The following is a 24,547-nucleotide window of genomic DNA, read 5'->3' as shown; positions in this document are numbered from 1 at the left end:
CCACTAAACCACACCAGATTACTAATTTATTTCTGAGAGCCTACAGTAATTTGCTTGTAGAGCTGTTGATGATTTTTTAAACTTGTCACTTTATTTTTAAAAAATTCTAATCCTTTTAATGGTTTAAAAAACAAACTCGTTGCTGTGGAGTCAATTCTGACTCATGGTGACACTACAGGACAGAGTAGAACTGCCCTATAGGGTTTCCAAGGAGTGGCTGAGTTCTTAACTACTGCACTGTTAAAATATTCAAACTTGATATTCCCCCTTTTTTTTTTAATTTCATGATTTCTAGGTTCAAAATGTTCATTAGACATATATAAAAAGTTCAGGGCTAAAAAAAAGTACATTTTTTAATGTACATTTAAGAAGGCTCCATCCTGCCTCTAAGCTTGAGTCCTGCACTCCCAGGAGCTGTTGGATGTCCTGCAGGCATCTCAAGCTCAGGATCTCAAAATCCCAGTTCACCTCCTCTCCACCTGCTCTTTCTACTAATCTTCATCACCATCTGCCCAGTCGGCAGAGCTGGGGACCTTGGTGGAATCTTTGACTCCTCCCAATCTCGTCATCCACATTTTATCAGTCGTCGTCTCATTCCTTCTACCTCTGAAGTGTTTCTTGAGTTATCATTCTTCTTTATTTGTATTTAAAAAGAAACTTTTTATTGTGCTTTAGATGAAGGTTTACAGAGAAAATAGGTTTCTCATTAGTTAGTATACATATTGTTTTGTGACACTGGTTGCCAACCCCATGACATGTCAACACTCTCCCTTCTCGACCTTGGGTTCCCCATTACCAGCTTTCCTGTTCCCTCCTGCCTTCTCGTCCTTGCCCCTGGGCTCGTGTGCCCATTTAGACTTGTTTTGTTTTATGGGCCTCTCTAATTTTTGGCTGAAGGGTGAACCTTGGGAGTGACACTAGTTTTTAATCTTTGGCTGAAGGGTGAACCTTGGGAGTGATATTAGTACTGAGGTACAAGGGTTTCTGGGGGCCATGCTCTTAGGGTTTCTCCAGTCTCTATCAGACAAGTAAGTCTAGTCTCTTTTGTGAATTAGAATTTTGCTCGACTTTTTTCTCCAGCTCTGCCTGACACCCTCTACTGTGATTCCTGTCAGAGCAGTCGGTAGGGTTTGCCGGGCACCATCTAGCTGTGCTGGACTCAGTCCGGTGGAGGCTGTCGTAGTTGTGGTCCATTAGTCCTTTGGACTAATCCTTCCCTTGCGTCTCTGGTTTTCTTCATTCTCCTTTGCTCCAGAGACACTGTGATTATTAACTTCTAATTAATATTTGAGACAATACATGAATATACCTTTCTTATTCAAACTGCCATTACTAAGTACCAGGGTCAATCCTTATGAATTCTAAATAAATCAGGAAAGTATGAGTAATGGAATCCTGGGCTAGTTCAAATGGTTAATGTCCTTGGCTGTTAACTGAAAGGTTGGCAGTTCAAGGCCACCCAGAGGCACATCAGAAGAAAGACCTGGAAATTTAATTCCAAAAAATTAACCACTGAAAAACCTATGAAGCATTTACTCTGTTCTACTCTGACACACATGAGGCCATCACTCCTCGGAGTCAATGTAAAGGCAACCGGTGCTGGTTTGATCAAGACTGAGGGGCACACACCATACAGTGTTGTTACTGTGTTGACCTTGGTAGCTCTAATGTATTCCTATGAACACTATTTAATATGTATGAGTAAGTTCTTTTTAGCATTTAGGTACTTTAATAAAATAATTTGTATGTGTGCATCAATAAAGAGAACCATAAATGATACATGTATATCATTTTTAAATAGAACCATTCAAATGTGTATTTTTGGTGTCAAATGCACTCATAGCTTTATGTTAATCCTCACGTGTAGGCTAACTCCGACTCATCCTTTAGGATGAAGCTACCCACCTTGCCCAGTCTCAGCATTCACTATGCCTCAACATGACTTTGCATTCTCCTTGTGTCTGACTACCTCCAAAAGGCTGTCTTATTTATCGTGGAGCCCTTGCTCTTGGCATTTCTTTTACTCTAGAAAAGCTTGTACCTGGAAACTGTGTGGCACTACCCTCGAGTAGAAAAGCTGAGCTGAAGCAGACTTGCTAACGAGCTGCCTGGATTCTCTCCCTCTTCCTGGACTGCCCTTGTCCTCCCCTCATCCCCCCATTTCATAGATACACAATAAGACAACTTAACTCACTGGTACCTAGTCCTTCTAATTTAGCAGCTTTCAGTAGCATACAGCTTTTTGTACAATAAAGACTGATTTTTAAACAATAGTCTTTTGTGTATGTACTCTTGGAAAAAAAATTCACTCAATCACTGGCTTTGTTTAAAAAAAAAATAGCTTGTTTTTGACAAAAAATTCACCAATGCAAATGAAACTCACTAAAGTCAAATGCACCCCTTTACCCCGGGCCTCCCTCCTCAAACCATCTCAAGACCTTTCGAGAAGTACTCTCACACACTGTGAACACAGGGGGAAGTATTACACAACACATATTCAGACACTGAACTCCCTTGGGTATCTAACCTCGGTCATTGTCACAACTGCCACCTCTTTGAATGCCTCAGAGGCCGGAGGCAGAATGACGAAGGCAATGTCTCCTTTTCTGGCTCTAACCACCTTTCGGTGTTTTTCTTTTGGGCTGCCGTCAGGCTCAAGAGTGGAAGAGGCTGGAGAAAGAGACCAAGCCAAGATGTCTGGGTTTCAGTCTCAGCTCCACAGCTGCGGGCCATTGGGTAAACCATCTCAGTCCTCTGGTTTCTCACTTTTTTCATTTCTAAAACAACTCCACTGAGCTCGATAACCTATCAACTACATTGTTAAAAAAAGAACCACGTTAGGCATCAAAATCGTTTCTTCACATTCTACAGAGCAGAATGATTTCCACTGTTAACATGGTTCAAAGAAGGACTTTCCTGATGAGAAAGAGCTGGAGTGGTGCAGATTTCCAAGATACTGATCAGAAATTGTCCTTGCCTACTGTCTCTGTACAAATTTTTTCCATTTAAATAAAAACTAAGGGTTCTCCAGCATCTAGTAAGCTTCGAAGCTATTGACTTTCATCGTAGCCCAAGTGACCAAGCAGAGGGAGGCCGTTTTAGGTCACTGTAGCATTGCCCGCACTAGCGCTTTAAAGGTCAGCCCGTCATGAGATGAGATGTACTCACCACCGGATGGAGGGGTGTTCCTGGAAACATAAATTGCATCTGCTGGGCGAGCATCGCTGCTGCCGTTTTTTGCTGGATCAAATTGTTCCTCCCATTAATTTCTAGTTGAGTTTTTAAATGTGTCGGAGGGTGAAGATACTTGCAGTTCTCTCTTGAACAACGGCCCTGTAAAATGAACATCTGGGTTTTAGGAGTGTTGTAAGAAGCTCGCAAGTCCAAGTCAACCATTTCACAATTGTTCCATGTAACAAAAAGCAAGGATCCTAAGTGTGTATGTGCGGGCGTGTGCATGTGTGAGTGTGCATGTGGGTGTGTGTGTGTGTGTGTGTGTTGGCGAGGAGCGCATCAACCTTTACATGATTGTCGAGCTTGCCTCAAACCTGTTGAACAGAAAACAGGTTGTTCTTTTTTTTTAATTAAAAAATTTTCTTTTTAAGGATTGCAAACCCTGCCAATAGACACTGAAGACATGTGACTGCTGAGGGCAAAGGCAGACCTTTCTTCTAGGCCATATGGAAGCAAGCAGAAGACCACGTTTCACGTGACCCACTGGAAAGAGTCTCTGAACTTGCCACACACTGGTTTACGCATGCTGGAGTGGTGTCAGCAAATGAATGCTCATGGGACAAATCTGGGGATAGTGATGAGCAGGTCCTGAAATATGTGCGCCCGACTGGCTGAAGACATCCCTCAGCTGGTCAACGTATTAACAAAGAGGCAATGGTAGCACAGGGGTGGGGATTTACTCTCAGTTTATGCACATGCAAAATTTCCAGGCACCAGCTTAGACAATCCCCTGCCACCTCATGTCCCTCTCCCCGCTACGACTGCAGTATCACATCGGATATCACGGTAGGACACAGCAAAGAGTGTTTATGGCTGATGTAGGTAAGGAACCTTTGGACATTAAAGTTGGCACAGTGAAAACAGGTGACAGGCCTGAAGAGTAATTGTAAATGGTAGTGTTTATGCTTAATTCCCAAGTTTTCAAAACTAGTAATTCAGAGAGAGAAAAAAAAGAATAGCAAACTATGTTAACCAGTACGAGTATTATCATTCCCTAAAGAATTAGTCCATCTGCAACAAAGAAAAGAGAATATGAGTTTGTTTATTAGATATAAAAATAATTTTAAAAAGCAAGCGTGTGGATTTGTGGAGACAAATGTGTTTATCATCATCCTAACTCTCAACATCTGGAGTTCTCCCTCTGCTTCCCACTCACTTCAGCCGCACTTTGGGCAGCTTGGGCTTTCTCTCCAGAGCGTGGCTTTTCCCCCACCACCTTGGAGACGGGCAGACGTGGGTCCCGGGCTCAGTCCTGGTGGTCTGTGCTGACCAGCTGAAGACTGCTGTCCTGAGGTCCTACTGTTAGCTGTGTTAACAATTGCATCACCCTCTGCAGGGAGGACACAGACATGGGTGCTGGGGACATCAGAAGAAACAGGTGCTCATTTTCTGCTAATAAACGTCTTTAACACTATGGGGTCCAATGGCCAACGTCAGAATTTGTCCATAGTCTCAAGTTCATATGGTAGCTGTTTCATTCAGCTTCCTATGTGAGAATATAGATCTTAGGGCGAGGAGTCTGGAGTCCCTGGTAAAGCACTAACATGCTCACTGCTAACTGAAAGTTGGTCGTTCAAGTCCACCAGAGGTGCCTTGGAAAAAAGGCCTGGTGATCTACTTCCAAAATTCAGCCACTGAAAACCCTGTGGAGTACAGTTCTACTCCGACACACATGGGGTTGTCGCGAGCTGGAGTAGACGCAAGGGCAATTGGTTTTGTCTTGTAAAGGTCCAAGTAAACTGGAACCACAACTAGAAAATAAATCAAAACAGTTTAGGAATTTCACTTTCTTTCTCCATCTGCTTTTTTCTGCAAGTCCGACCTGTTTTTATTCCACCTTCACTTTGCTCATGGTTTTGTGGCCTCCCAGGGTTCCTCCAGCCCTAACAGCTTGATTTGGGCATCTCTTATTTACTTCCCTTCCTACCCTTCTTTGATAATCGCCCCATCTCTCAGATTGCTAACATCAAAATCCAAGAAAGCAATCAGATCGGACCAACTCTCAGGACTTGGGTCTCTGACCAGGCTGTGGATTGGCATCCTTTAAGTCAGCCGCCCAAATACGATCCAGTCATATGGTGGGAGGTGGTGGTGGGGTACAAGACATGGCTACCACCCACTCAGCAAGGGTGGGGGAGAAGTATGCAGGATGGCATTCCTTGTATAGAGGATCAGCCACCCCAAGCTTCTCTCTGAGGACCTCAATCCAAACTCTCCATACGCACAAACAAAGTGACACCCAGACAAGCTCATATACACGAGGTGCACTTACGGGCCCCTGTAGACAAACTTGCAGATGGGTCTCACAGAGGGAGACGGGAAAGGAGAGCGCCACAGAATGCGACGGAACTACTGTAAAGTACACTCTTACCAGTTTGGCTGTTAAATTGTGTTTACTCAGGTAACTGTCACTTGGATGGCTGATCAGTCTTTTAATGTAACGCTTTGTAGTTGCACATGAAATTTTCAACTGGGCTGTAAACAATGTAGTTTTCTTATAAATGCTGTTATTATTTTTAAAAATTATTTATTTTTCTTGTTGAAAATATATACAGCAAAACATACACCAATTCAACAATTTCTACATGTACAATTCATCGACACTGATTACATTCTTCAAATTGTGCAAACGTTCTCACCCTTCTTTTCTGAATTAGTCCTCCACTATTAACATAAACTCACTAACCCTAAGCTTCCTATCTAACCTTTGAGTCGCTGTTGTCAGTTTATCCTATACAGGTAGTTCTTTAAAAGAGCACAATGCTCAAGGCAGACATTCCTTACCGGTTAAGCGAACCTATCATTTGGTTTAAAGAAGACTTCAGGGAATATTATTGGTTTAAGGTTTAAAGATTATCTCAGAGTAATAGTTCTGCGGGTTCGTCCAGCCTCAACGGCTACAGAAGTCTGCAGTCCATGAGAATTCAACTTCTGTTCTGCCTTTTCCCCCTTTTGATCAGGATTCTCCTGTAGAATCTTGGATTGAAATGTTCAGTAATGGTAGCCTGGCGCCATCCAGGTCCTCTGGTCTCACGGCAAAGGAGGCGGTTGTTGTAGAGGCAAAATTCCCCACAAATGCTGTTATTCTTGATACAGCGCTCTAAAACCATAGGCAGTATTTTAGGCTAATAGAATGTGATTTACAACATCAAATTAGTAACCTATCAGTAGAACTCTCTTATTCATAAGAGTTAATGTAATTTCCTAGTGTCCTTACTTGCACATGGAATAGGGAATTATTATTGATTCTTATTGACCACTTACGTGCCAGCAATTTAATTATGGTTATCTCATTTTCTTCTTCAACATCAGTAATTATCCCTATTTTACAAAATAGGAAATGAGCCATAAAGGTTAAGAAACTCTTCCAAGGTCATATAACTGGTTAGTGGCAGAGCTGGATTTCAAAATGATGCAATTACATCTCTGTATCAAGTTATTTATTAACGATAGTTAAAATTCAGGGTAGGTAAAAATCTAGCATTATCCTTCATAAAACAGTAGGATGCATAACAAGATTTAAAATCTAATAAAATATATATGAGAGTTTGGGACTAGAAAAATATCCACCAGCTGCTCCTTGGAAATCCTATGGGGCCCTTCTACTCTGTCCTATAGGGTCGCTATGAGTCGGAATCGACTCAACAGCCATGGGTATACATTGGTAGGAGTCCCTGGGTGGTGCAAAAGGTTAAGCACTCAGTTGCTAACTGAAATTTGGGAGGGTCAAGTCCATCCAAAGCTTACTTGGAAGAAAGGCTTGGGGGTCTACTTCTGAAAGTCAGCCATTGACGACCCTGGAGAGCTCAGTGCTACCTGGACACACGGCGGGTAGCTATGATTCGGGGCTGACTTGATGGCACCTGTTTTTCTCCTCTTGGTAGGGGGTAGAGGAGTGGTCAAGCACTCAGGGCCTGGGGGCCGACTGACTGGGCTCATAACCTGGCTCTGCCTTTTCCTGGCCGTGTGCGTTTGAGCGAATTACTTGATTTCGTGTGTGTGTGTGTGTGTGTGTGTGATTTCGTTGTTTTCACCTGTGCGATGAAAATAATGATCGTATCTCCTCTTAAGATTGTTGTGGGATTCAATGAATTAATACAGGCACAAGGTTTAGAAAAATGCCTGGCACATAGTAAGCACTCAATAAATGTTGTTATTACCAGCCAAAAAATTAAAAAAACCTTTTTTTATATACTATTTTATTTACAAAGTGCAGGATCACAGAACTAGTAGCATTTTGATTAGCTCTCTGGGTCTCGTAGAGACTCAAATTTTACTTCAAAACATGAGAAAAGCTGCTTAATTTGATTTATTCAAATAGTTTATATTTTAAATTATTTTTAACTCTATACAACGTTTCTGCCAGTAGCCGTTTTACAACGTTTCTGCCAGTAGCCGTATTTATGGCTGAACTATAGTTCGATGTAGTATTAATATTTTGAAGCAAACTGCACCACGGGTCTATGAAGCAAACTAATCAAAACACTGAGAGGCTCTAGGTAGCAGAATTTTGTGAGGGATCCTATAGGATTCTAAAATCCTCCAGGCAAAGCTGCTGTCAAAATATAATGAGCAATTTGACACAGTAAACAATTTGTAAGGAAGTTTTTCTTAAGGCATAAGATTTGTTAGGCTACGCATCACTGCACAAAAACTGTTGATTATCAAAGCAAGTTGTCATAACCGAACGAGCGAAAGCCCGATGCAAAAATGTAAAACATCTTTGTATACCATCCTCAAACAAAACACAAGTGTCAAAATTGACTCTCCTGATTTTAGTCCAGGAAATGAAGACAAACATGTCTTGAACAAATCTTCCTCATAGCTGGTAGGATTTTTTTTTTTTTTTTTTCAATCCCTTCTCCTTTTCAGTTCTTAACTAAACAGTTACTGGAGGAGTCAGGGAAGCAGGTCCAACCTTTATGGGGAGCAACTATACAGGTACCTGATGTGGATGCAAACACCGTTCCACAGTCTAAAGGCAAAGCAGAGCTCAGGTCAGATGGGCCCACACCATTGCCCAACGGGAAGCTGCCCTCACTGGTCACATAGCCTCAGGGGCTTTGCTCACCTCAAGGGTGGGCACACCAGGTATGGAAGCAGCAGGTGGTTTCTGGATCAAACTCGCTGTTGTTGGTGGTGCACTTCCAGGCTAGAGTTTCACTCCTCCGTTCATTCACGAGATACTTATCAAGAGTCTACTATGTGCCAGGCACTGTGCTAAGTGCTAGCTACACGCAGGTGAGTAAACCCCAGATGCGGCACCTCCCTTTAGGAAGCTTACAGTGCAGAGGTGAAGACAGGTAGGAAACAAATGCAACCCCATGTGACAGCGTAGCGCTACCCCGGAGGGCTTCCCGGGCCGTGACGTCTACAAGAGCAGATGGCCAGGTTTCTTCTCCCGCAGAGCCAACCTTTCTCTTAGCTGCTGAGCGCTCCACCACTGCGTCATCAAGGCTCCTTATTAAACAAATAATGACACAAATAAATACGCAATTACAAACTGTGATCTGTGTTCTAAAGGAAAATGCCAAGAGGGAACAGCGGGAGGGGCTGGACCAGAGATTGGTGGGTCAGGGAAGGCGCCTCTGAAGGAGTGACATTTAAACTGAGACCTTTAAACAGATGTGAAGGAACTGGGAGAGGGAGGGAGTGATGGCCAGGTGTGTGTGTGTGTGTGTGTGTGTGTGTGTGTGTTGAGGGGAGGGAGAAGGACAAGAGCATTTAGGGGAACAGAACGTACTAGGAGAACGTCCCATCCGGGATGGGATTTATAAAGGCACACAGGGGGTGTGGTTAGCAGTGGGGGGATGCTAAGAGGACCGGAAGCGGTAGACAGAAGCTGGACAGCAAAGAACTTTGAAAGCCAAGTCAAGGGGCATGGACTTCAGTGCCTTTGAAAGTTTTCAAGGAGAATAATGAGATCGGATTGATGCTTTATGCTGCATGTAAATCTTCCCCTGATTATTAGATTTCATATTTCTAATTTTATTATAGTTTGCGTTGTTTAGAGATCACCTGCTGAAAAACAGTAACGATTCTGACAGCATCTATACAGGATGTGTACAGTTGCCCTACAGAAATAATCTCCAGGAATATTTAGATTAGGGAGGATGGTTAGAATTAAGTTAGAATTTCAAGCCAAATTAAATCTATTAGAACGAGCCGCCATGGAAGATTCAAATACAGAATACCCATGTTGGTTCTCAACAGGATGAGGAAGATGCTAAATAACTATGATATGTACTTGGCAGAACAACAGATCAGAGCTATCGGAAGCGCGCAGCCATTACACCACGTGGCGTGGCACAGAATAAATGCAGCTTTGGCTAAGAAAAGATTTCAGAATCAGGTCTGTGTGAGAAGGAAAAAAAGCATACTTGGGAAATGTGATTTTTCTAATTGCTTATTTTAAAACAAGTAATTTTTAGAATCTTTTTCTAGTTTGCTCCTAACTGAAAAAGTCAATTAAAATCCGGACACAAAAAAGGAAACCGAGATTAATTAGCAAATTGTGGAAGGAATTGACAATAGGAGTTTCTGCCCAGAGGAGTAGCAGACAGACAACTGTGTCCCATCAGTCCTCCATGGGAAAAGCGACAGGTTTAGGTGGTGTAAAATGCAAACCGTTACAGGTCTCTGCTGTATGCACTGTTGTTGTTAGGTGCCATCGAGTCGATTCTGATTCATGTTGACCCATGTGACAGAGTAGAGCTGCCCCATATAATTTTCTGAGCTGTAGTCTTCACGGGAGCACTGCCACATCTTCCTCCCGAGGAGCCGCTGGCTGGGTTTGATCCGCTAATCTTTTGGTAAGCAGCTGAACGCTTACCCTCTGTGCCACCAGGGCTCCTTGTTGTCTTGCATTACTTGGACATAGTTTGAATTGTGCCTTTGCCTGGGCTGAAGCACACACAAAGGCCCTTTTGGGGGACGGCAGTTCAGGTTGAGGGCCAGGGTCGCTCCCTGACATACTGAAGTCAGAGGGGCAACCTGCCTCTTTGGATCTGGCTTGGCCAACTCTCACTGTATTCAGGATGTGATGGTGCTGTCAAGCCCCAGACCCAGCTGTGGAGGGCTGAGCGCTGACGCTAAAGACCGAGGGACACACTGAGTCAAGCAGCCCGCTCTGGGCTTCCAAGCTGCCAGGAAAAGGCATGGGAGAGCCCCTCAGATTCCTCGCATTCCACATGCATGGGACCTGCTCCCTAGATTCTGACATCATGACAGAGACTGCCTGGGGTGACATTCTGGAAGCCTGCTCTGACTTGGAACCTCTCCTGGAGAAGCAGTTCAAACTAATGCTTAAGAAATAGTCTCAATGAGGGGTATGGAAAAAAAAAAAAGAAATAGTCTCTGGAGCCAGACTACTTGGACTCAAAACCCAGCTCTGCACTTCTTGCCATGGTGTGTTGGGCAAGTTACTCACTTTCCCTGTGCCTCCAGTTGTGCCACATCTGGAAAAAGTGGAAAATAGCAATTCCTACCACACAGGCTTTCAGTGAGGATCGAATGCTTATACAGTGCTTAGAACAGTTCCAGCTACGCAGCAAACACTCTTAAGTTTTACTATTATTATTACTAATACCTTGTCTGCATCCAAACTTGTTGCCGTCAAGTCAATTCCAACTCATAGTGACCTTGTAGGACAGAGTAGAACTGCCCCATTGGGTTTCCACGGAGCGGCTGGTAGATTCAAACTGCCAACCTTTATGGTTAGCAGCCAAGCTCTAAACCACTGTGCCACCAGAGCTCCTTGTCTGCATGGTAGATAAAATGTTCTTGTTGCTGGCTGCTGTCAAGCGGGCCCCCAAATTATGGTGACCCCATGCACAATGGAAGGAAACACGCTCAGTCCTGCGACCAGCCGGGGATGGGACGATTGTGATCCACAGGGTTTCACTGGCTGATTTTTGGAAGCAGAAAACCAGGTCTTTCTTCCTAGTCTATCTTAGCCTGGAACTCTGCAAGACCTATTCAGCATTACAAAACACAGGCTTGCACTGACAGATGGACTTGAGGTGCGCCGGTTGGGATTAATACACCTGGCTGCTAACTGAAAGGTTGGAGGATTGTGTCTACCTGGAGGTGCCTCGGAACAAAGCCCTGGAGACCTACGACTTGAAAAGCCAATCATTGGAAGCCCTGTGGAGCACAGTTCTACTCTGACTCCCATGGGGTTGCCATGAATTGAGTTTGACTTGATGGCAACTGGTAGATAAAAATATACGGTATTAGAAACAATCCCCCCATATTTACTCATTTTCTCTATCACTAGGCTTCTTTCTGAGCCCCAGTGGTGCAATGGTTAAGTGCTTGGCTGCTAACCAAAAGGCTGGTGGTTCAAAGCCACTCAGTGACTCTGTGGGAGAAGGATGTGGTGACCTGCTCCAGTAAAGATTACCTGTGAAAAAGGAAACCCTATGGGCCGGCTCTGCTCTCACATGGGGTTGCTATGAGCCAGGATAGGCTCTTTGGCACCCAACAACAACAGGCTTCTTCTGGCCTGGCTATGAACCTCTTCAACCCTTTGCTTTCTTGTTCTCACCATCAGTGCCAACTTTGGTGATTTTCTTTCTCCAAGAGAGCCTCAGATCTGTTTTTCTTTGATAATATCTCCCTGGCTGAAACTTGCCAGGGCTTGGTCAACATGGCACGATTAACCTAGAGTTTGAAGCAGCTTGTATAATAGTGGAGAAATCCTGGAATTCTGGTTGTAGTTTTTTTTTTTTTTTTCCGTGTCCACCTGATTTGATTAGCTCACTCTTCATCAGCATCTCTCTCCCCCGCACTGACCAGTCCTTTTCATGCCTGATGATTTGTCTTCGGGGATGGTTCCTGTCCTGTGCCATCAGAAGTTCTGGGGAGCATTGTCTCTGGGATTCCTCTAGTCGCAATCATACCATTAGGCGTGGTCTTTTAATGAGAATTTGGGGTCTGTATCCCATTGGTCTCCTGCTCCCTCAGGAGTTGTCTGTTGTGCTCCCTGACAGGGCAGACATCGATTGTGGCCGGGCACCAACTAGTTCTTCTGGTCTCAGGATAATGTAGGTCTCTGGTTCACGTGGCCCTTTCTGTCTCTTGGGTTCTTAGTTGTCATGTGACCTTGGTGTTCTTCCCTTGTCTTTGCTCCAGGTGGGTTGAGACCAATTGATGTATCTTAGATGGCCGCTTGTTGGCATTTAGGACTCCAGGCACCACAATTCAAAGTGGGATGCAGAGTGTTTTCATAATAGAATTATTTTGCCCATTGACTTAGAAGTCCCCTCAAACCAAGTTCCCCAGACCCCAGCCCCTGCTCCGCTGACCTTTGAAGCTTTCATTTTATCCCGGAAACCTCTTTGCTTTTAATCCAGTCCAATTAGGCTGACCTTCCTTGTATTGAGTGTTGTCTTTCCCTTCACCCAGAGTAGTTCTTATCTACAGATTGATCAATAAAAAGCCCTCTCCCTCCCTCCCTCCCTCCCCCCTTTGTAACCACATAAGTATGTGTTCTCCGTTTTTTCTATTTCTCAAGATCTTATAATAGTGGTCTTATACAATATTTGTCCTTTTGCCTCTGACTCATTTCGCTCAGCATAATGCCTTCCAGATTCCTCCATGTTATGAAATGTTTCAGAGATTCGTCACTGTTCTTTATCGATGCGTAGTATTCCACTGTGTGAATATACCACAATTTATTTACCCATTCGTCCGTTGACGGACATCTTGGTTGCTTCCAGCTTTTTGCTATTGTAAACAGAGCTGCAATAAACATGGGTGTGCATATATCTGTTTGTGTGAAGGCTCTTGTATCTCTAGGGTATATTCCGAGGAGTGGGATTTCTGGGTTGTATGGTAGTTCTATTTCTAACTGTTTAAGATACCGCCAGATGGATTTCCAAAGTGGTTGTACCATTTTACAATCCCACCAGCAGTGTATGAGAGTTCCAATCTCTCCGCAGCCTCTCCAACATTTATTATTTTGTGTTTTTTGGATTAATGCCAGTCTAGTTGGTGTGAGATGGAATCTCATCGTAGTTTTAATTTGCATTTCTCTAATGGCTAATGATCGAGAGCATTTTCTCATGTATCTGTTGGCTGCCTGAATATCTTCCTTAGTGAAATGTGTGTTCATATCCTTTGCCACTTCTTGATTGGGTTGTTTGTCTTTTTGTGGTTGAGTTTTGACAGAATCATGTAGATTTTAGAGATCAGGAGCTGGTCTGAGATGTCATAGCTGAATATTCTTTCCCAGTCTGTAGGTGGTCTTTTTACTCTTTTGGTGAAGTCTTTAGATGAGCATAGGTGTTTGATTTTTAGGAGCTCCCAGTTATCGGGTTTCTCTTCATCATTTTTGGTAACGTTTTGTATTCTGTTTATGCCCTGTATTAGGGCTCCTAGGGTTGTCCCTATTTTTTCTTCCATGATCTTTATCGTTTTAGTCTTTATGTTTAGGTCTTTGATCCACTTGGAGTTAGTTTTTGTGCATGGTGTGAGGTATGGGTCCTGTTTCATTCTTTTGCAAATGGATATCCAGGTATGCCAGCACCATTTGTTAAAAAGACTATTATTTCCCCAATTGACTGACACTGGTCCTTTGTCAAATATCAGCTGCTCAAACGTGCATGGATTTATATCTGGGTTCTCAATTCTGTTCCATTGGTCTATGTGCCTGTTGTTGTACCAGTACCAGGCTGTTTTGACTACTGTAGCTATTTAATAGGTTCTGAAATCAGGTAGGGTGAGGCCTCCCACTTTCTTCTTCTTTTTCAGTAATGTTTTGCTTATCCGGGGGTTCTTTCCTTTCCATATGAAATTAGTGATTTGTTTCTCTATCCCCTTAAAGTATGACATTGGTATTTCGATTGGAAGTGCGTTATATGTATAAATGGCTTTTGGTAGAATAGACATTTTTACTATGTTAAGTCTTCCTATCCATGAACAGGGTATGTTTTTACACTTAAGTATGTCCTTTTGAATTTCTTGTAACAGAGTTTTATAGTTTTCTTTGTATAGGTCTTTTACATCCTTGGTAAGATTTATTCCTAAGTATTTTATCTTCTTGGGGGCTACTGTGTATGGTATTGATTTGGTTATTTCCTCTTTGGTGTTCTTTTTGTTGATGTAGAGGAATCCAAGTGATTTTTGTATGTTTATTTTATATCCTGAGACTCTTCCAAACTCTTCTATTAGTTTCAGTAGTTTTCTGGAGGATTCCTTAGGGTTTTCCATGTATACGATCATGTCATCTGCAAATAGTGATAGCTTTACTTCCTCCTTGCCAATCCGGATACCCTTTATTTCTTTGTCTAGCCTAATTGCCCTGGCTAGGACTTCAAGTACCATGTTGAATAAGAGCGGTGATAAAGGGCATCCTTGTCTGGTTCCCGTTCTCAAGGGAAATGCTTTCAGGTTCTCTCCATTTAGAGTGATATTGGCTGTTGGCTTTGCATAGATGCCCTTTATTATGTTGAGGAATTTTCCTTCAATTCCTATTTTGGTAAGAGTTTTTATCATAAATGGGTGTTGGACTTTGTCAAATGCCTTTTCTGCATCTATTGATAAGATCATGTGGTTTTTGTCTTTTGTTTTATTTATGTGATGGATTACATTAATGGTTTTTCTGATATTAAACCAGCCTTGCATACCTGGTATAAATCCCACTTGATCAGGGTGAATTATTTTTTTGATGTGTTGTTGGATTCTATTGGCTAGAATTTTGTTGAGGATTTTTGCATCTATGTTCATGAGGGATATAGGTCTATAATTTTCTTTTTTTGTAATGTCTTTACCTGGTTTTGGTATCAGGGAGATGGTAGCTTCATAGAATGAGTTGGGTAGTATTCCGTCTTTTTCTATGCTTTGAAATACCTTCAATAGTAATGGTGTTAAGTCTTCTCTGAAGGTTTGGTAGAACTCTGCAGTGAAGCCGTCTGGGCCAGGACTTTTTTTTGTTGGAAGTTTTTTGATTACCGTTTCAATCTCTTTTTTTGTTATGGGTCTATTTAGTTGTTCTACTTCTGAATGTGTTAGTTTAGGTAGGTAGTATTGTTCCAAGAATTTATCCATTTCTTCTAGGTTTTCAAATTTGTTAGAGTACAATTTTATGTAGTAATCTGATATGATTCTTTTGATTTCATTTGGTTCTGTTGTGATGTGGTCTTTCTCGTTTCTTATTCGGGTTATTTGTTTCCTTTCCTGTTTTTCTTTAGTCAGTCTAGCCAATGGTTTATCAATTTTGTTAATTTTTTCAAAGAACCAGCTTTTGGCTTTGTTAATTCTTTCAATTGTTTTTCTGTTCTCTAATTCATTTAGTTCAGCTCTAATTTTTATTATTTGTTTTCTTCTGGTGCCCGATGGGTTCTTTTGTTGCTCACTTTCTATTTGTTCAAGTTGTCGGGACAGTTCTCTGATTTTGGCTTTTTCTTCTTTTTGTATGTGTGCATTTATTGATTTAAATTGGCCTCTGAGCACTGCTTTTGCTGTGTCCCAGAGGTTTTGATAGGAAGTATTTTCATTCTCGTTGCTTTCTAAGAATTTCCTTATTCCCTCCTTGATGTCTTCTATAACCCAGTCTTTTTTCAGGAGGGTATTGTTCATTTTCCAAGTATTTTATTTCTTTTCCCTAGTTTTTCTGTTATTGATTTCTAGCTTGTGGTCTGAGAAGATGCTTTGATGTTTTGGATTCTGGAAAGATTTGTTTTATGACCTAATATGTGGTCTATTCTAGAGAATGTTCCATGTGCACTAGAAAAAAAAGTATATTTTGTAGCAGTTGGGTGGAGAGTTCTGTATAAGTCAATGAGGTCAAGTTGGTTGATTGTTGTAAGTAGGTCTTCCGTGTCTCTATTGAGCTTCTTACTTCATGTCCTGTCCTTCTCCGAAAGTGGTGTGTTGAAGTCTCCTACTATAAATGTGGAGGTGTCTATCTCACTTTTCAATTCTGTTAAAATTTGATTTATGTATCTTGCAGCCCTGTCATTAGGTGCGTAAATATTTAATATGGTTATGTCTTCCTGATCAATTGTCCCTTTTATCATTATATAGTGTCCTTCTTTATCCTTTGTGGTGGATTTAAGTCTAAAGTCTATTTTGTCAGAAATTAATATTGCTACTCCTCTTCTTTTTTGCTTATTGTTTGCTTGATATATTTTTTTCCATCCTTTGAGTTTTAGTTTGTTTGTGTCTCTCAGTCTAAGGTGTGTCTCTTGTAGGCAGCATATAGATGGATCGTGTTTCTTTATCCAGTCTGTGACTCTCTGTCTCTTTATTGGTGCATTTAGTCCATTTACATTCAGCGTAATTATAGATAAATAAGTTTTTAGTGCTGTCATTTTGATGCCTTTTCATGTGTGTTGTTGGCCATTTCATTTTTCCACATGCTTTTTTGTGCTGAGACGTTTTTCTTAGTAGCTTGTGAGATCCTCATTTTCATAATGTTTAACTTTGTGTTTATTGAGTCGTTACGTTTTTCTTGGCTTTTTTCTTGAGTTATGGAATTGATATTCCTTTTTGTGGTTACCTTTTTATATACCCCTATTTTTCTAAGTAAAAACCTAACTTGTATCCTTCTATATCGCCTTGTATCACTCTCCATCTGGCAGTTCAATGCCTCCTATATTTAGTCCCTCTTTTTGATTATTGTGATCGTTTATCTATTGATTTCCATGATTTCCTGTTATGTGTATTATTTTGTTTATTTATTTATTTTTTAGAATTACTCTTAATTTGTTTGTTTTTGTGCTTTTCCTATTTGAGTTGCGTTGATATCAGGACGTTCTGTTTTGTGACCTTGTATTGTGCTGGTACCTGATATTATTGGTCATCCTGCCAGACAATCTCCTTTAGCATTTCTTGCAGTCTTGGTTTAGTTTTTGCAAATTCTCTAAACTTGTGTTTATCTGTAAATATCTTAATTTCTCCTTCATATTTCAGAGAGAGTTTTGCTGGATATATGATCCTTGGTTGGCAGTTTTTCTCGTTCAGTGCTCTGTATACGTCGTCCCATTCCCTTCTTGCCTGCATGGTTTCTGCTGAGTAGTCTGAACTTATTCTTATTGATTCTCCCTTGAAGGAAACCTTTCTTTTCTCCCTGGCTGCTTTTAAAATTTTCTGTTTGTCTTTGGTTTTGGCAAGTTTGATGATACTATGTCTTGGTGTTTTTCTTTTTGGATCAATCTTAAATGGGGTTCGATGAGCATCTTGGATAGATATCCTCTCGTCTTTCATGATGTCAGGGAAGTTTTGTGTCAGGAGTTCTTCAACTATTTTCTCTGTGTTTTCTGTCCCCCTGCCCTGTTCTGGGACTCTAATCACTCGCGAGTTATCCTTCTTGATAGAGTCCCACATGATTCTTAGGGTTTCTTCATTTTTTTTAATTCTTTTATCTGATTTTTTTTTCAGCTATGTTGGTGTTGTTTCCCTGGTCCTCCAGAAGTCCCAGTCTACATTCTAATTGCTCGAGTCTGCTCCTCTGAGTTTCTATTGCGTTGTCAAATTCTGTAATTTTATTGTTAATCTTTTGGATTTCTGCATGCTGTCTCTCTACGGATTCTTGCAACTTGTTAATTTTTCCACTATGTTCTTGAATAATCTTTTTGAGTTCTTCAACAGTTTTATCAGTGTGTTCCTTGGCTTTTTCTGCAGTTAGCCTAATTTCATTTGTGATATCTTGAAGCATTCTGTAAATTAGTTTTTTATATTCTGTATCTGATAATTTCAGGATTGTATCTTCATTTGGGAAAGATTTTGATTCTTTTGTTTGGGGGGTTGGAGAAGCTGTCATGGTCTGTTTCTTTATGTGGTTTGATATGGACTGCTGTCTCCGAGCCATCACTGGGAAACTAGATTTTCCAGGTAGTCAGCTGGTACGCTGGCTCCTGGTTCTGAAAACGGTCGCTGTCTGCCCGTATTTTTTCATTTTCCGTCTCTAAGTCTGTGCTTGTTGTTCAGAGTTCGTAGATTGTTATGTATGTGATCGATTCCCTTGTTTTTCCGAGTCTTTGTTGCAAGAGGGATCCGCAGTAGCGTCCACCTAGTCCACCATCTTGGCCCCACTCCCTCTGGTTGTAGTTTTATCCCAAAATAGCTATATAAACTTTGTGTGTCTGTGTGTGTGAGTGTTTGTGTATGTGTGGCCCCATGTGCTTTATAGTATATAAACTATATATGGATGCACACACTTGCATACGTATATATACGTACTCCTATTTTTTTAGCTGTCCTTGCACAGTTGTATGTCACAAATTTACTAAAAATGTCCTTTTTTTCTTGCATATTTCTCAGTGACATCATTTCCCTTGGTCAAGCTGTGCACCCTTTATCCACACTTGTATTATAGTTCCCATCACAGAAATAACAAGTATCTACTATCTAGAGAGCAATCTCCCCGATGCCAGACCTATCTGTCCCTGGTAACTCCCAGTGACTGTTGATTTTCATATGTATGCTAACTTTTAAACCTTTTATAATAGGCTATATAAACATTTCCAAATGATTTATGATAGTCTATACCTCAATTTTCCTATCTGTCAAATGGGGGCGATCATATTACCAAATTCAACTTCTTCAAACCCTTGTGACAGCCCATGAGACAGTAAAGATGGCCTGGAAAAAAACGTAAATTGCTATATGTTGTCTATTCCACACCTATTTCTTCCTTGAATGTTTCTAGTCCAGTCAAAGGGAAAAGCCACATAAACCAACAGTTACAGTAAAAAGTGACACCAGGAATGTATGTTGGCAACTGTCCAGACATGTTCTGAGAACTGAGAGAACATATGTGAGTGGGCAAGAGAAGCATAAGCAAAATTGACAAATTAAGTCAAAATCGATTAAGTCTCAGAGGATTTACTAAGTACCTACAGTGCACACAGCTTGAAAGTGAAAAATTCAATCAAACCACTGATTTTGACCTTCTGACACGGAAGTTGATTAGTAGATATTTTGTAACGTGACTAAGCTGGCTGGATGAATGAGATGCTCTCAGCTTCCCTTTCCCTGCAGTTTCCAAACCTCTCAAGGTTTCTGAAAGTGAGAATAAATAAAGGCTTTGATTTGAGTAGGTAGGCTGATTTATATTGGTTCTTCATTTTCAAGAGTCTAAGTCCAGTCTGAGGCAAAGGCTGACTTTTGACATTTGGCCTGAGCCTCCTCTTTGTTCTTCAGTGCATTTCATGGGAGGATGTGGGCAAGTCAAAGTGTGGGGGAGTAAAGTGGTTACTTACATCAGGGCTTAATTTAAAATATTAACTATGGGGCTTAAACAGCTCTACTCTAAGGCAAGTGAGAGATTATGCTTTTAGGCTTCTTTTGAATTTAAATAAACTAATTGAACCAATAATCTCTTTGTATAATTAGTTCCAACTATATAATACAGCAAATAAAATGCAACCACGGCAGGGCATCAGTATTAGAAAAATAAGTGTAGATTCTGGGAATTGCTACAAGCAAATGATAACCAGAACTTCCATCAAAATGAACAATTGTCCATATCATTGACATTATACATGAATTTATAACAAGCACTTTCCATTATAAATTAGTTTCTATTAGCAATTTAGTTCAATTTGTATTGCAATTCATCTTTTAGAGTGTATATACAGTTTTTGGTTTGTCACTAATGACAAAGATGAAGAAACGAAAGATTTTTTTACCAACTTCTGCAGTCTGAAATTGATCAAACATGCAATCAAGATGCACTGATAATTACTGGTGATTGGAACGTGAAAGTTGGAAATAAGAAAGATCAGTAGTTGGAAAGTATGGTCCTGGTGATAGACGCAACGCCGGGAAATTGCATGATAGAATTTTGCAAGACCAATGACTTATTCATTGCAAATACCTTTTTTCAACAACATAAATGGTGACTATACCAGTGGACTTCACTGGATGGAATACACAGGATATCAAATCGACTACGTTTGTGGAAAGACATGATGGAGAAGCTCAGTATCATCAGTTAGAACAAGGCCAGGGGCCAAGTACGGAGAAGACTATCAACTGATCCTATGTAATTTCAATTTGAAGCTGAAGAAAATTAAAACAAGTCCACAAGAGCCGAAGTACAACCTTGAGTATATCCCACCTGAATTTAGAGTGCATCTCGGGAATAGATTTGACGCATTGAACACTAATGACTAGAGACCAGACGAGTTGTGGGATGACATCAAAGACATCATATATGAAGGAGGCAAGAGGTCATTAAAAAGACAGGAAAGAAAGAAAAGACCAAAATAGAAGTCAGCAGAGACTCTGAAACTTGCTCTTGAACGTAGCATAGCTAAAGTGAATGGAAGAAATGATCACGTAAAACTTAGAGCTGAACAGATTTCAAAGGGCAGCTCGAGAAGACAAAGTATTATAAGGAAATGTGCAAAGATCTGAATTAGAAAACCAAAGGGAAGAACATACTTGGGATTTCTCAAGCTGAAAGAACTGAAGAAAAAATTCTTCTATGGGCAAAATATTGAACAATGCCGGAAGTATCCAAAGAAGATGGAAGGAATACACAGTTACTATATAAAAAGAATTGGTCGATATTCAACCATTTCAGGAGGTAGCATGTGATCAAGAACCGATGGGACTGAAGGAAGAAGTCCAAGCTGCACTGAAAGCATTGGCCAAAAATAAGGCTCCAGGAATTGACAGAACACCAATGGAGATGTTTCAACAAACAGTTGAAACAAATGGATGGAAGGGCGCACTTGCGTATGTGAAAAATTTGGAAGACAGTTACCTGGCCAACCAACTGGATGAGATCCATATTTGTACCCATTCCAAAAACAGGTGATGCAACAGAATGCAAAGTTATTGAACGATATCGTTAATAGCCCATGCAGGTAAAATTTTGCTGAAAATCATTCAAAAGCAGTTGCAGCAGTATATTGACAGAGGACAGCCAGAAATTCAAGCCACATTCAGAAGAGGATGTGGAATGGGGGATATCATCTTTGATGTCAGATGGATCCTGGCTGAAAGCAGAGAATACCAGAGAGATGTTTACCCTTGTTTTGTTGACTGTGCAAAGGCACTCAATTGTGTGGATCATAACAAATTACAGATAACATTGTAAAGCATAGGAATTTCAGAACACTCATCATGCTCACGAGGAACCTGTACACAGAGCAAGAGGCAGTTGTTCAAACAGAACAAGAGGATACTGTGTGGCTCAAAGTCAGGAAAGGTGTGCGTCAGGGTTGTATCCTTTTACTATTCAATCTATATGCTGAGCAAAAAATCTGAGAAGCTGGACTATATGAAGAATGGGGCATTGGGATTGGAGGAAGCCTCATTAACAACCTGAGATATGCAGATGACACAACCTTGCTTGCGGAAAGGGAAGAGGACTTGAAGCACTTACTGATGAAGATCAGAGACTACAGCCTTCAGTATGGAGTACACCTCAACATAAAGACCAATAAGCAGTGTCATGAAAAACAGAGAAAAGGTTGAAGTTGTCAACGGTTTCATTTTACTTGGACCCAAAATCAATGCCCATGGACGCAGCAGTCAAGAAATCAATCAATGCGTTGCATTCGGCAAATTTGCTGCAAAAGTCCTCTATGAAGTGTTAAAAAGCAAAGATGCCACTTTGAGGACTACGAGGTACCTGGCACAAGCCGTGGTGTTTTCAGTTGCCTCATATACATGCGAAAGCTGGACAATGAATAAGGAAGACTGAAGAAGCACTGATGCCTTTCAGTGATGGTGTTGGGGATCAATATTGAATATACCATGGACTGCCAAAAGACAGAACAAGTTTGTCTTGGAAGAGGTACAGCCAGAGGTCTCCTTGGAAGTGAGGATGGCAAGACTTTGTCTCACATACTTTGGGCATATTATCAGGAGGGACCAGTCCCTGGAGAAGGACATCATGCTTGGCAAGGTCAAGAGTCATCCAAAAAGAGGAGGCCTCTCAATGAGATGGACTGACATAGGGGCTACAACAATGGGCTCAAACATAGCAAGGATTGTGAGGTTGGTGCACAACTGGGCAGTGTTTCATTCTGTTGTACAGAGGGTCGCTATGAGTCGGAACTAACTCGACAGCACCTAACAACAGCGACAACAGACACTTTTTTGGGGGAGGGGTAATTAGCATAAAATATTACACTTATTAAAGACAGTTTAAAATGCAATATTTATAGTCTTCTTTTTTGGGGCATGTTCCCTTTTCTCTCTTGCTTCAATGCCATGGCCCATGTAGGAACATACAGGAAGATCTGGAGGTGTGGCCTAAGGGTAAACTAAGGAAAATTGCAAATGCTGACAGACATCCAAACTCTCCAATTTCACCCACCACAAAAGACTTCACAACTCTGAATTCAGGGGAGGACAAAGAAAGTGAACCAAGCTGCATAGGTGGGTGTCCTAAGTCATACTGGGGACTGTAATTTCGTTTGCAGCTTCTTTCCAGAAAAATGACACAAATGGCCGTTAATGCCTCTGTTCAGCAGCCTCACTGGCTCATGGGAATGAGACCCCAAGATCCGCATAAGTGTTAGTACTTTAGCCTTTCTTAGAGCGAGCAGCGAACGCTTCTGAGTCTAACCTCTCTAGATTTGCATTTAGGGCAGCTTCTTACCTGGGGAGGGCTGAGAACACCTCGGGGCTACCCAAGGTGCTTTCTGAGGAGGTTTATAATTCATTTATTAATTTATTATTATGCTAATGCAGCTTCCCTGTTCTGTAGGCATGACTGCTGTGCGCCATTAAGGCCTAATTGCGTGACCATTTTAAACAGGCAAAACATAGAAATTAATAAACGGGAGGAGAGGCAAAGTAGGTCAATTGTTTGTAGCTTGTCAACTCCAAGCACATTTGAGCCTTTTTTAAAAAAACGAATTTTAGGGGACTGGTCAGTTTTTACTTCTTGCACTACTTATGTTGTTGTGATCAGGGAAAACTGTTTGTCAGTTTGATTAAGAGGCCAAACCCTGTCTTTTTTGGTAAGGATTATCCATCCTGTTACCTTTGTATGATAACTAAAAATGTGCCCATTAAAAGCACTCAGGAAGGCCAAAAATAGCCCCTCGGCTCTCTCGAGATTCTAGGAAACTAACTTCCGGGCACCAGATGCTTGACTTAAAGAATATTTGATTTAACTAGAACATCACTGTCTTCTGAGTCACTGGGAAACTGCCATCAGAATAACACAAAACAACCTAGCGGCTGTTTGACTTCACAGTGTCTAGGTTTTCTAAAGCCGTGTTCATAAATGTAGGCAGCGTTACGGATGAAAGAGAAAGAAGCACCATGAAATATTAATATCACAGCATTGGTATTTCTCCTGTGGGGGGAGGCTGGCCTTTCCAGTCGACTTCTGCTCTTCTCTCAAAGTCCACAGTACAGGGATCCTCACACAGCCGACACACAGAGCCTGTTATGAAATGACTGGGGTCCTTCCTTCTCTAACCCTTTCTACGCGCCACGCCCGTTATAGCGAACACAGGATTAAAGTGGTGTGTGATCTGCTCTGTGACGGGGGCCTACAGGGCGCTGCCTGAACACACCTCCGAGAGGAAGAAACATTCAACATTTAAGCCAAGATCCAAGTGGGTGGGTGGAAGAGAGGAAGAGTATGGGAGGCACCCTGGAGAATTACAACGAGCCAGGGTAACCAGTGGGAACCTTGTACTTTATTCTTGCATTTCATTTTCACCACCACTCTCAGGGTTAAATTCCTGAAGAGGGTCACCAAGGCCTTCTTCACACAGGGCCTGGCACAAAGCAAATGCCCACTAAACACAGGCTGCTATTTAATTTTTTACTTTTATTTTTTGTTGTTGAGAATATACACAGCAGAACATATAGCGGTGCAAAAATTCCTGCAGGTACTATTGTGTGCCGCTGACGACACTCTGAGTTGTGTAACTGTTTTCACCCTCCTTTGCCATATTGATCCCCCCAGTAACATAAACTCACTGCGCCCTAAGAGTCCTAATGGTTAAGTGGCTAAGAGCTCTGCTGCTAACCGAAAGGTTGACAGTTCAAATCCACCAGCCACTTCGTGGAAACCCTATGGGGCAGCTCTACTCTGTCCTATATGGTCACTATGAGTCAGAATCGACTCGAAGGCAATGCCTTTTTTTTTTTTTTTTCCTTTACTGTCCCCTAAATTTCCTACCTAATCTTTAGAGAGTTGCAAAATTTGATTCCATACTGATAGCTTTTAAAAGAGCATAATGCTTAAGGCAGGCATTCTTTATGATATAAGCAAAATTATTGTTTTAAGGTTTCAGGGAATATTTTTGGTTGAAGGTTTAAAGATTCTTTCAGGACAGTATTTTCGGGGTTTCATCCTTGGCTGCCAGTTTTAATATTATCAGTC

The 24,547-nt window shown here is 41.4% G+C and overlaps 1 protein-coding gene across 6 annotated transcripts in view; it reads right to left on the bottom strand.

Moving 5' to 3' along the window:
- Positions 1-24,547, bottom strand: part of MBNL2 (muscleblind like splicing regulator 2) — a 194,308-nt gene that overhangs the window by 57,853 nt on the left and 111,908 nt on the right. For all 6 annotated transcript variants that reach the window (XM_049853125.1, XM_049853129.1, XM_049853124.1 and 3 more), the window contains one exon: positions 3,169-3,333. In XM_049853125.1, coding sequence (XP_049709082.1) covers positions 3,169-3,333 — 165 coding nt within the window. The remainder of the gene's footprint in view (positions 1-3,168; positions 3,334-24,547) is intronic.

This window comes from Elephas maximus, chromosome 14 (assembly GCF_024166365.1).
Source record: "Elephas maximus indicus isolate mEleMax1 chromosome 14, mEleMax1 primary haplotype, whole genome shotgun sequence".
Taxonomy (NCBI): domain Eukaryota; kingdom Metazoa; phylum Chordata; class Mammalia; order Proboscidea; family Elephantidae; genus Elephas; species Elephas maximus.
This window is presented reverse-complemented; position numbering and strand designations above follow the sequence as displayed.